We start from the raw sequence: 12,140 nt of genomic DNA on the forward strand, positions 1-12,140 counted from the left end.
CAATCACTGAATGAGATGGGTTATGGAGGCAGATGGGAAACCGCCAATAATTCCAGAGGTAAGATTAGAGGCATTAAGAATCCTGAGAAAATTCATACCAAATGTTTGCTCTTCTTGATTTTAATGTTGAAATCCCTTTAAGAGAAAAGGTGCATGAAGTGATAATTTATCTTAAAAGAATTGATTTCAACTTGAAAAAAGCAGAAAACAATTATTCTACATCTCTGTGTGAATACAAAAGAATCTTACCCATTATTTAAAACAAACAAAACAGGCACCATGGTCCAAGGAAAATAAAGTTTGCTTTATTTCGAAACAGTAACTTCCTTATTGGAGCACTGGCCACGATCCAATACTGATACAAATCAAAATTTCTTGGAATGTCAGGAGAATTTTATGAATTTTTTTAAAGGCAGAATTTTTAAACCATATAAAACAATTACAAACAGTACACATCAATACGTGTAAAATAAGCCACAGGTGAAATTTAAACTTAATAACCAGATCATGTAAATTACTTCAATTATTATTTGCTAATATTTAGAACATTGCACATATTTTCAATAACTTAAAACTATCTACTTTTCCTACATCTGAATCCCCCTAGAAGGTCCAACTTATTAAATTAGACTTAAATAATAAATCCAAATATTTACTCATGGTAGGAGATTCCAGTATTAGCTATCTCTGAGAATAACAGAAATACAGAAAAATCATGAAGACTTACAAGCATTCTAAAATGATCACTTCCAGCCAACTCCTCAGAAGCTCTAGATGACAAGGGCCATTCTCCACTTTGTAATAACACCGTATGCTTATGTTGCATAATGTAATTCAACAGAACAGCATTCTGACCAATGATAGCAAGGGAAATTCTATCACCTATTTAAAAGATGTCATTTTGACCAACAGTTAAACTTAAGTCCATAATGCTGACATTCACAGAAGAATTAACTTAGCAACAAGTCATCTTTATGATGCTATTTATAAAAAGAAAATGATGGTACCTTCCGGGTTTTACTTTAAAAGATATCTAATTCAATAATTTCATTCCTTTCTATTTGAAAACTGTAATTTCTTGCTCAGTACTGGATGGCACTCGGGGGGAAATGGCTTTCTTGGGTTTTGTCTTCCCTTTAAAGTTTAATTCTATACATTATAAAATTTCAGCAGTGAACATTTTCTGGTTCCTATTCAAATTCCATCTCCAAGAAAATGCAAGAATCTCAGATAAATAAATGTTCTGTTCAAGGCAAGAAAGATTCCAAACTCAAATATGTCACTCTAACAACTTGTGTTGTATCAAAGTTGTTCCAACACTGACAAAATGATCACTGAAAATGAATGACAATAATTGTATTCTTATTGCCATCATTTCTAAAATTTTCAGATTGTTTTATATCCAAATATGTGTATATAAAACATTTGTACAGATAAATTAGTGTTAAAAATTCATACCTATAAATGTCCTTTCTTTGTTCTGAATACTATGTAACTGTTTTCAATACTGGAAAGCTAAACACCCAGCTGTGATATTAAAAACATGTTGCATATAAGACATTATGGAAACTTCAGAACTGACCTTTTCATAAAAGCAAGAACAGATGCACACTGGTTTTGTTCTTGCTTAATCCTCTAACTAGATTTAAAGAGAGTACTGAATACTAAAGTCAGGTATTTACTAATAGTGTTGATTTCTACATAGACCTAACAAATCAACAGCTGAACAAAGAAAGTCTTTCTCAGCTTATTGTTGTCCGTTAGGAATTTGAAGCATTTTCAATTAAGGCCTTCATTTTCCCCGTAGGCTTCAACATGTGTGGTCCAAACTAGAAAAGAAACAAAAGGTAAACTAAGATACTGGCTCATTTAACAGTGGCCTGCCCCCTCCCTGTGATGGATCTGTATGCTGGGAACACTCAGGTACTATGTTGGATGGAACAGCCAGAAACTGAATGAGACTGCTGTTGGGGGAGGGTTGGAGGTGGGGGCCGATTTCACTGGCTACAGTGGTGAAGTATAGATATGAGAATTCTGAAGAAACTCAAAGCAAGCAATTGTAATAATAAACAAATTAATAAATTAATGAAACAAATTAATAATAAATCAACAAAAGAAAAGACAAAGAGGTAACCAAATTAGTTCCTAGTACAATAATCATCTTAGCAAAAACCCTTTAGTCCAATTTTACTTATGAATAAAGCATAAATTTACTATCCTCTCATACTATGATGCTTTGAAAATGGAAATTCATCACAACAGAAATGGGGGGCAGGAGGGGCTGGAGCTATAGCACAGCGGGAAGGGAATTTGCCTTGTACACGGCCAACCCGGGTTCGATTCCCAGCATCCCATATAGTCCCCCTAGCACTGCCAGGAGTAACTCCTGTGCATTGCCGGATATGACCCAAAAATGCAAAAAAAAAAAAAAAAAAAAAAAAAAAGAGGGGCGCAAGAGGTAGCCGGGGTGGTTGGATCATGATGGGGACTCAAACATTTGGACATTAAAAAATAAGAATTTTGGGGCTGGACCGATAGCACAGCGGGTAGGGCGTTTGCCTTGCACGCAGCCAACATGACCGACACAGGTTCGATTCCCAGCACCCCATATGGTCCCCCGAGCACCGCCAGGAGCAATTCCTGAGTGCATGAGCCAGGAGTAACCCCTGAGCATTGCCGGGTGTGACCCAAAAACCAAAAAAAAAAAAAAAGAATTTTCTGAATCTAAAAAAAGCACAGGGCTGGAGCAATAGTACTGCAGGGAGGGCATTTGCCTTGCACGCAGCTGACCCAGGTTTAATCCCTAGCATCCCATATTGTCCGCCGAGCACCGCCAGGAGTAACTCCTGAGTGCAGAGCCAGAAGGAACCCCTGAACATCGCCAGTTGTGACCCCAAAAAAGCAAAATAAATAAATAAATAATTTTTTAAAAAGCACAAATTTTCTAAAATCTGTCAAAAAGCTCTAGAGATGCTAAAATTTCTAGAAGTAGTTAAGCACATATCTATCGTGACAAATATGGGAACTGAATTCTTTTTTTTTTTTAATTTATTTATTGCTTTTTGGGTCACACCCGGCGATGCTCAGGGGTTACTCCTGGCTCTGCACTCAGGAATTACTTCTGGCAGTACTCGGGGGACCATATGGGATGCTGGGAATTGAACCCGGGCCGGCCGTGCACAAGGCAAACGCCCTACTGCTGTGCTATCACTCCAGCCCCGGGAACTGAATTCTTAAGAGCTTCTCTGGTATCTCTGCTTGCTCTCCACTGGTGACCTGGCGCACATCCTATACATCCAAGTCAATGTTTACCCTCTTCAGAAAACTGTCACGGATGTCCTAAGATAAAAAACTTTCTTTAAATATTTAATGCTGGGAATGCTAAGTTGTAAAACTAGGGTTCATTATGTAAGTTTCAAATTTCCAAATGAACTACTGTGACCCAGTAACATTTTTTACTTTATCGTTTTTAGGACTTGGATATACCCAAGAAAGTGCTCTATTCCTCAGTGCTCCATTCTGCGCCTATATTCCTGGCTCTGTGCTTATGGAGTGCTTAAGGGACCAAATGCCATGTCAGGGATTAAACCCGGTAGGCTGCAAGCAAACCATGTGCCTTATGCTGCGTTCTTTCTCCAGCCCCTAGGAAAATCTTATAGGGACTTAATTGGACTCTTACAGAGAATGCAGGTGCATGTTTATCTGTGTAATGCCAGTGCTCGTATGTATGAACTAATACTCACCAACACTGTTTCTGAGGTGGCCTCTGATTCAGACTTTGGAATTCCTTTTTCAGTTTCACCTTGGCTATCACTTCGATACCGATAAGCAAACTTCTTTTTCAGAGCCTCTGCTATGACAGCAGCCGGGTCAGTAGCATCAACTGGTTTGGGCTTCGTATCTTGTTCTGACCTTAGGGAAAGAAACAGAAACCAAAGAGACATTTAAGTACACCAACAGGCCCTTAGGGACCGTGTTGTTTACATGCCTGCAGTACTTTCAGCATCACAGATTTTCAGTTAGTGTACTAGTAAGTATGGATAGCATGAGATGGAAAACCTTGAGTTAAGCAGGGCTCAATGAAAGAGCACCAAAGTGCCTGATGAACAGCCACTCAGCTGAAGAGCCCGATCGTGCTCTCCTTCAGGGCAGTTTAGGCACCACTCTCCTCCGTCAGCCAAGTACCTGCCATGGTAGGTACACTGTACACACAAGAATGAATGGACAATAGTACTAAGAACTACATGAAAGGCCCTTTGACTGCAATGTAGGGGCAGGGAATGACTAGGAAAAAATCTGGAGATGTTTAGTTAATCTTTTATCTACGTAGAGTAACTATTCATGGTATCCATGTTATTAAACAAAGTTCTCGTGAAGCAGAGCATAAGAGTTTACAGTACATAAAAAGACGGTACATATTTATCCTTACCTTTTTACTGACCGAAGCTTCACACTATTCATATCTTTGAGAATCTCTAGCATATTTGGCATGTCCTGTTTCTTTGGAGAGTTCTTAACCAAAGTCTTTTCAACATTGGCTCTCTTTTCTTTTCTCTCTTTGATCAGGTCAACAGCAGATTTACTTTGGTGGAGTCCAGAGGGAGGGGGGGGAGGCGGTGGGGGAGGGGGGGGAGGCGGTGGGGGGGGAACTGGCTGGGCAGTAACAGATGCAGCAGGATCTAAATCACCAACAGAAATAAGAAAAGGACTTAATTCTGATGGTGACGGCCAAAGACAGTATTTCTCAAAGCACAATGTTAAGGACTTTCCTGTACATTATTAAAATACAATCCTTAAAAGAATCTCAGTTATGTAAGTAAAGTTTCAGCTACTTGCTTAGACTCTATACACCTGAATTTCAGTCACTGTCTTATTTAACTCCAAGCTCTACAGATAAAAAAGTTTCATTTATTTAACAGAGGTGTTTTTGTGATATCAAATGTTCAAGTCTGAATATGAAAGTTTGAAAGTATTTTCAAGTGAAATATAAAGTACTCTATGCTGCATAAATATCTAAGACATGCAGCTTAACAACTTAGAATTATAACTATTTGAAAGAACTATTTAATGTGTAGTTCATTTTAAGTATATCTACATATAAAGCTGATGCTACACACAACTAATGTGCAGTGACTGTCTAGAAAGGAAAAGCTTTAAATGTACTGTTGAACAAACTTTCTGAAACAAAAAAGCTAAAATGATTATAAAATAAGAACATATAAATATATCAATTTGCATAACTATAGGCACAGTTGTTCACTGGGTGGACTTTACTGACCAAAGATGAAAAAGATTTGCTTAAGGAATTTTGGTTAACAAAAGAGTATCTGACAGGAATTCTCAGTTTATCTCTTTATCTAATGCAATTTTCCTTGTCTGCCAGAAGAGGGAGGTAAAACCAGAGAAATGCAATTTATATAGGCAAGGTTTTTTGTTGTTTGTTTGGGGGCCTTACCCGGTGGTGCTCAGGGCTTACTCCTGGCTCTGCACTTAGGGACAACTCCTGGTGGGCTCAGGGGACCATATGGGGTTCTGGGGATTGAAGCTGGGTCAGCTGCTTGCCACACAAATAGTGTCGAGCACGTGATGCTGGCTGCATTCACCCTCTGTCCACCCTGCCGCACACAGGCAGGGTAAGGTTTCCATGTTGGCTGCATCACTGTCCAGCACAGGCGGAGCAGCGCAGCCCAGAGTAAGTGCCCTTCTTTAGAGAGAGCTGATTAACAGTCTATCCAGGACTCCGGAACAACACCAGGAAAAACAACTATTATTTGCAAACAGGCTAGGGTAGGATTTCAAGGTTAACAGTCCTCTTCCAAAGGCACAGTGCCACGCTAAGCAAAGCAACAGGATTCAACCAGGAGTCTGGGGACCTGACCTCATTTCTTCCCTGGGCATACGGGAGAGAAAATGATTATGAAGTGATTATAATCACTTCATTTTATATAATTTCGGCATTTTATATAATTTCCGTATCTGTCCCCATAATAATTCTTAACATGTACTTTATTCCCTTCTTATGGCAGAGAAAAGTACATATCAGAATTTGGCCCTTTGGATTCATAAAAAGCCTCAGCAAGTGACTGCCTTCAGAACATGCAGTAAGTAAATAGCACTGCATCCCTCAGGCTATTCTGAGATGACCTAAAGTCAGACTCGACAGGTATCACAGACACTCATGAAAGAGAAACATGTTCACATGAGGAGTAATTCAAGTGGAAGGATCTGCGTGTTTTCCCAAGGGTGCTCACGAGCCATCCTCTTCGAGAACACGGAGATCACAACATAAAAACTGCTTACAGCTGTCTGGGTCCTACACAGCCTGTGCTAAGGGCTGACTACTGGTTTTCTAATAACCCTCCTGCTGTTATGAATATTTTTAAATTAGTGCATTGTCCTCTAATTTCCAGTTTGCTGGTTAAAACAAACGTAGACTTTGCAAACCTGCTGTGAGATTCTTGTGCTCCTGCAGGGTCACAATTTTGGCAATCTGCGCTCTGAGAGCAGCGAGTTCATTTTCAAGGGCACTGATCTTCTGCAGTGCTTCCTCATTCGCTAGAGTTGAAGTCTTGGATTGAGGCTCCTCTGAAGACAGGTTTGGTAAGGAAATATACCTGCTGGGAGGCTTCTCAAGGAACGGAAGATCCTCCTGAAGGGAGGGCTGCCTTGACCTGACCTCTGTCCTACAAAGGAAGACAAAAGTTGAGCGTCAGAGCTGTGTAGGGAATGAGAAATACCATCACTGCCAGTTAGGCAAAATAGTTCACACACCTGGGAACCACTTCTCAGGCTGGGCCTAAATAATCACCCTTCTATAAATTTAAAAACAATAGTGGGAGAGTGAGAGTAGAGGCGTTAGGGCACTTGCCTTGAATCCAATCCCCAAAACCAATAAGCATCCACTAAGCAGAGTTAGGAATGAGTATTGCTAGGGGTTGACAGGGGAGACTGAAAAAAGCACCAACACACACACATACAGAAAAACTACAAAGTTTAAAAACTACAAAGCACTCCTCAAGTTGGTAGACAAACGTATCAGGCCTGGGGTATTTTGTTGCCGTCATTCTTTTTAATTTTTTTTTTAATTTTTGTGTTGGCAGGGATTAAAACGGCCCTAAATATCCAAAGCATGTACTCTTTAACATCCAGTCCTTAATAATATATACATATAAAATACATATATATGTATATATTATATATAAGCCAACACTACTGAAATGCATCATGCATATTCCTTTTGCTAATTCAAGTTTTGTGTTTCAGTAAGAACTGAAGAAACCTTATAGCACGTTAGAAATAAGTAGACCTTGGGCTGGAGAGATAGCACAGTGGGTAGGATGTTTGCCTTTCACGCGGCCGACCTGGGTTCAATTCCCAGCATCCCATATGGTCCCCTGAGCACTGCCAGGAGTAACTCCTGAGTGCAGAGCCAGGAGTAACCCCTGTGCATCACCAGGTGTGACCCAAAAAGAAAAAAAAAAAAAAGAAAGAAGTAGACCTGGGGGGCCGGGGGGATAGGACAATGGGTAGGACGCTTGCCCTGCACATGGTCAACCCAGATTTGATCCCAGCATCCCATTATAGTCCCTCTAGCCCGCCAGAAATGATCCTGCAGAGAGCCTGGAGTAACCAGAGAATTGTCAGGTGTCGTTCAAAAGCAAAATGAAACAACAACAATAACAACAACAACAACTGTGGGGCCAAAGCAATAGCACAGTGGGTACAGCACTTGCCTTACACATGGCCCAATCATGTATGGTTCCCCATTCTCTACCAGGAGAGATCCGAGCTCAGACCCAGAAGCCCTGAGCACTGCCAGTTATGCCCCCGCCCCCCCCCCAAAAAAAACCAGAAGACTAATATTTGACCACAAAAGTCAATAATCTACGAGCCACGGTAGGGACTTGTATTTGGATGCCTTTGTTTTCCACATATGATGGATGTATTGATTTGTGAAATACTGAAACAATATGGGCCAAATACAGCATTAGAGAAAAAAAAAGGAGAAAGCCATTATAATCAAACCCATGGCAGTAACTAGATGAGCACCTTTTTAGTTAGGTGTAAGTAAAAGATTTTTTTAATAGTATGACTACAGCTGTAAATGGAAGCTTTTGTTTTTCTTTTTGGAAATAAAATTCAGCTTTCTTTTCAACTGTCTATTCATGTACTTATTTCCTTATTTTTTACCATTAGGTTTCTGGCCTTAGGATTGCTTCTTGCAGTTTTAGTGAGATGCCGTGTTTTGGCATACACTGTGATCATTTGATGTGAAAATTCATTTTGAAATCATACCCCCAGTTAAGTCACCATTCCAGCCTCCCAGCCTCACTGGTCAGATGACTGAGTGTTGACTGAGCAGCTGCCAGCAGAATGTTGGTGAGCCACCCAGGAAGACTGTTTAAAGGGAGATGACGCCATGAGAAAGTCCTTTCATCTGAGCCTCCCCTCCTCCCCCATCTCCATGAAAGCCTGTGAGCGCACAGCAGTACCTGGTTTCAATGTCCGAGGCCAGAAGCTAACCCTGTACAGAAGCCAGAACAAAGGGTGACGGAAGGCCCGGCCTCTCTCACCCCCACATGCACTACTCTGGTTTTGATTGGAGGGAAAAACAAATCAACTATCTAATGAGAAGAAAAATGATGACTTTTAACAGGATGGAAGCTTGTTTAGGCTTTTTTGGTACATATAGTTAAACTTAATACTAACTTATAAGAGTCACTAACATTAAGTTCTATTTTCGTTTTTCTATAATTGCATATTTTCATCTGCAAGCCGGTGATAGTTCTTTATTCTACCTTGTGTTTTTTCAATTTATTTTGGAGAGTTTGGGGCCATATTTGGTGGTACTCTGGGGTTGCTTCCAGCAATGCTAGGGATCTAACCAGGGTCAGCCACGTGCAAGACCAAGTGCCCTAATCCCTGAACTATACATTCTCTCCAGCCCTCTGCCTGGAATTCTTGGATTCATAGCTTTTGGTATTAGGTAGTAAATTCAGATATTTTTCTTCCTATCTAGTTTTGAGGCTTTTTTTGTTTGTTTGTTTTAAATCCTGTTAAAGTATCCACACAGAGGGGATCACTTGCAAATTTGGAGTTTTGTTTTCTTTGTTACTGCTTTTGTGGTACCCAGGATCAAACCCAGGGTGCCTTATATATACTGAGCTATAAATCTTTGGCATAGCAATTTTACCTTGATCTTTATTTAACAAATACATTTGGGGAAAAGAATGGGTTAGTTCTAGTTTACCCAGCCCTAAGTTGACAGTGAAACCAATTTTAGTAATGTCAACTGTATTTATTTAATTTGAAATTATTTGTGAAAAAGCAAAATGTTTGGCTTACAAGTATAGTTGAAAAACAAACCAAAATGGTAGATGAAAATTAAATGAAGGTAAACTTCAATAAGAAACAGTAATAGTACAGTAATAGTAACCTGAGTAAATATAAAATATGTATTATTTTTGAAAGATTTTATATAAATTATGCATGAGCTATAATCAACCTGAAAAGAATATTTGGAGGGAGGGGGAGAGAGTGTTTGGGCCACATTCAGTAATGCTAAGGGGTTACCTCCTGGCTCCACATTCTAGAATTATTCTTGGTAGTGCTTAGGGGACTGAACCTAGGCCAGCTGTGTGCAATGCCAGTGCTCTCCCATTGTACTATATTCCCAGCCCCTAGGATAATTTTAATAAGACATTAAAATCTGGAAAAAAAAATCACCGTGGCACTTTGTTTATGCAACATATATTCTGATTAATCTACCTTTCATATGGCTCCACAGTGCTTTCAGGAAAAGTCTACATCTCTTTGTGTAATACGACCTGCTTTCCACATACATCTATAGTTTACCCTTTTCTGCTGCTCCCTAAGTCTCACAACCATCTGGAACTTACTGAACATACTTTGTCTCTTACGTTGGACCTTTAAATGAATTCACCTTTCCAGGATTCATCTTTCCTGTTTAACTGCCTCCTACTAATCCTTACCATACAACTCTAGCAGCCGCTCCTGAGACCACCTACCACACCTCTCATCCCAATTTGCCTTCAGTATTTACTTCATTTATACTTTAGCAGACCCAGTAATGTCTCCATCGTGAGACTTATTGTTACTGTGTTTGGCACATCGAATATGGCACAGGGAGCTTACCAGGCTTTGCTGTGCGGGCGAGATACTCTTGGTAGTTCGCCAGGCTCTCCAAGAGGGGCAGAGGAATCGAACCCGGCTCAGCCAGTCTGGCTGCGCGCAAGGCAAATGCCCTACTGCTGTGCGTGCTATCGCTTCTTCATACCTTAGAATACCAGTATGATTTACTGATTTCCTTAATGACCTCTAGCACATCAAATATTCCTGCTAAGGCAAGATCATGTCTTACTTTATCTTTGAATCCTTGATGCCCAATAGGAATAGATAGTATGCTGAGTATTCTGAACACATAAGGAGTCAATCATGTATTACAGCTCTTTCAGTTAAATGGAAGTAATCCTCTATCCCATATATTGCTTCCTTTCAATCTAATTTATCCTGTTCTGTAGTTTTTAGGGAGTATTCTCCAGTATTTACACAAAATCCCTAATATAAACCACACATTGATTCCTCACAGTACAAAATTATAATCAGTAATTACTGTGATAATCTAAACATAAATGTAACAAGTTTTCCTCTTCTCAAATTAGATATTTAACTTCTAAAGGGGAGAAAATTCTGAAGTTCAAAAGGTAAGGGACACAGTCATCTGCCTCTACAAACTAAATACTATGTGAGTCTTTAAAATAAGCAGAAAACACCAAGAATACGGCATAAGTGGTTTTTATAAAAGTACATTCCTAGCACGTGAGGATCCTAAGTTTGATCCCTTGCAAACTTCATTCTCACTGCCATATGTAGTCTTGCTGGCCCACGAGCATCTCACTGTGTAGTACTGGTGGTCCTTGACACTACCATGGCCTTGTAGCTCCTAAGTACTGATTATCTCACACAGGGGTAAGCCCAACACTGCTGGGGATGAATCCTATGACATAACAGAAAAGACTGCTCAAGAATAATACCAATTAGGTACTAAGGTTAGTTACCTTGGGTTATTCTGTTTGTTTTGTGGCACTTACCCATAACTGTTCAGGGTTTACTTCTGGCTCTGTGCTAAGGGGAACACATGTGGTGTTGGGATCTAAGCAGGACTGTCTACACCCATTTATGATGAAAACTCTCACCAAAATTGGAACTGAAGGAACTTTCCTCACTATAGTCAAAGCCATCTACCACAAGCCCACACCAAAATTATCATCAATGGGGAAAAACTAAAAGCCTTCCCCCTAAGATCAGGGACAAGATAAGGATGCCCACTCTCACCACTTTTATTCAATATAGTACTGGAAGTACTTGCCATAGCAGTTAGGCAAGAAAAAGATATTAAGGGCATCCAGATAGGAAAGGAAGAAATCAAGCTCTCAATATTTGCAGATGACATGATACTATATTTAGAAAACTGTAAAGCCTCTACCAAGAAGCTCCTAGAAAAAATAGACGTATAATAAAGTCACAGGCTATAAAATCAATACCCAAAAGTCCATGGCTTTTCTATGTGCAAATAATGAGAGAGAAGAAAGTGGTGTGAAGAAAGCAATCCCGTTCACAATCATGCCTCAGAAAATCAAGTAACTCGGAATCAGCTTAACTAAGAAAGTAAAGAATCTGTACAAAGAAAACTACAAAACGTTACTTCAAGAAATAAAAGAGGACACAAAGGAAATGGAAACACACACCTTGCTCATGGACTGGGAGAATGAACATTGTCAAAATGGCAATACTTCCCAAAACATTATACAGATTCAATGCGATTCCTATAACAATACCCATGACATTCTCAAAGAAATTGATCAAAAAGCCCTGAAATTCATATGGAACAACAGCGCTAAAGCAATTCTTGGGGAAAAAAAGATGAGAGTTACCTTCCCCAACCTCAAACTGTACTATAAAGTGATAATAATTAAAACAGCATGGTACTGGAAAAAAGCCAGATCCACAGACCAATGGAATAGGGTTGAATACTCTTATACACACCCTCAAATATCATCTAATCTTTGATAAGGGAGCAAGAAACAAAGTGGAGCAAGGAAAACCTTTTTAACAAATGG

General features: G+C 39.7%; 1 protein-coding gene across 1 annotated transcript in view; it reads right to left on the reverse strand.

Moving 5' to 3' along the window:
• Positions 1–283: 283 nt before the first annotated feature.
• MTFR1 (mitochondrial fission regulator 1) overlaps positions 284–12,140 on the reverse strand; it is a 44,722-nt gene continuing 32,865 nt past the window's right edge. The window contains exons 5-8 of the mRNA XM_056137372.1: positions 6,445–6,683; positions 4,430–4,679; positions 3,744–3,912; positions 284–1,829 (exon numbers count right to left, since the gene is read on the reverse strand). Of these exons, the coding sequence (XP_055993347.1) occupies positions 1,761–1,829; positions 3,744–3,912; positions 4,430–4,679; positions 6,445–6,683 (727 nt within the window). The 3' untranslated portion in view covers positions 284–1,760. The remainder of the gene's footprint in view (positions 1,830–3,743; positions 3,913–4,429; positions 4,680–6,444; positions 6,684–12,140) is intronic.

This window comes from Sorex fumeus, unplaced genomic scaffold (genome assembly GCF_029834395.1).
Source record: "Sorex fumeus unplaced genomic scaffold, SorFum_2.1 ptg000002l, whole genome shotgun sequence".
In the NCBI taxonomy this organism is placed as follows: Eukaryota; Metazoa; Chordata; class Mammalia; order Eulipotyphla; family Soricidae; genus Sorex; species Sorex fumeus.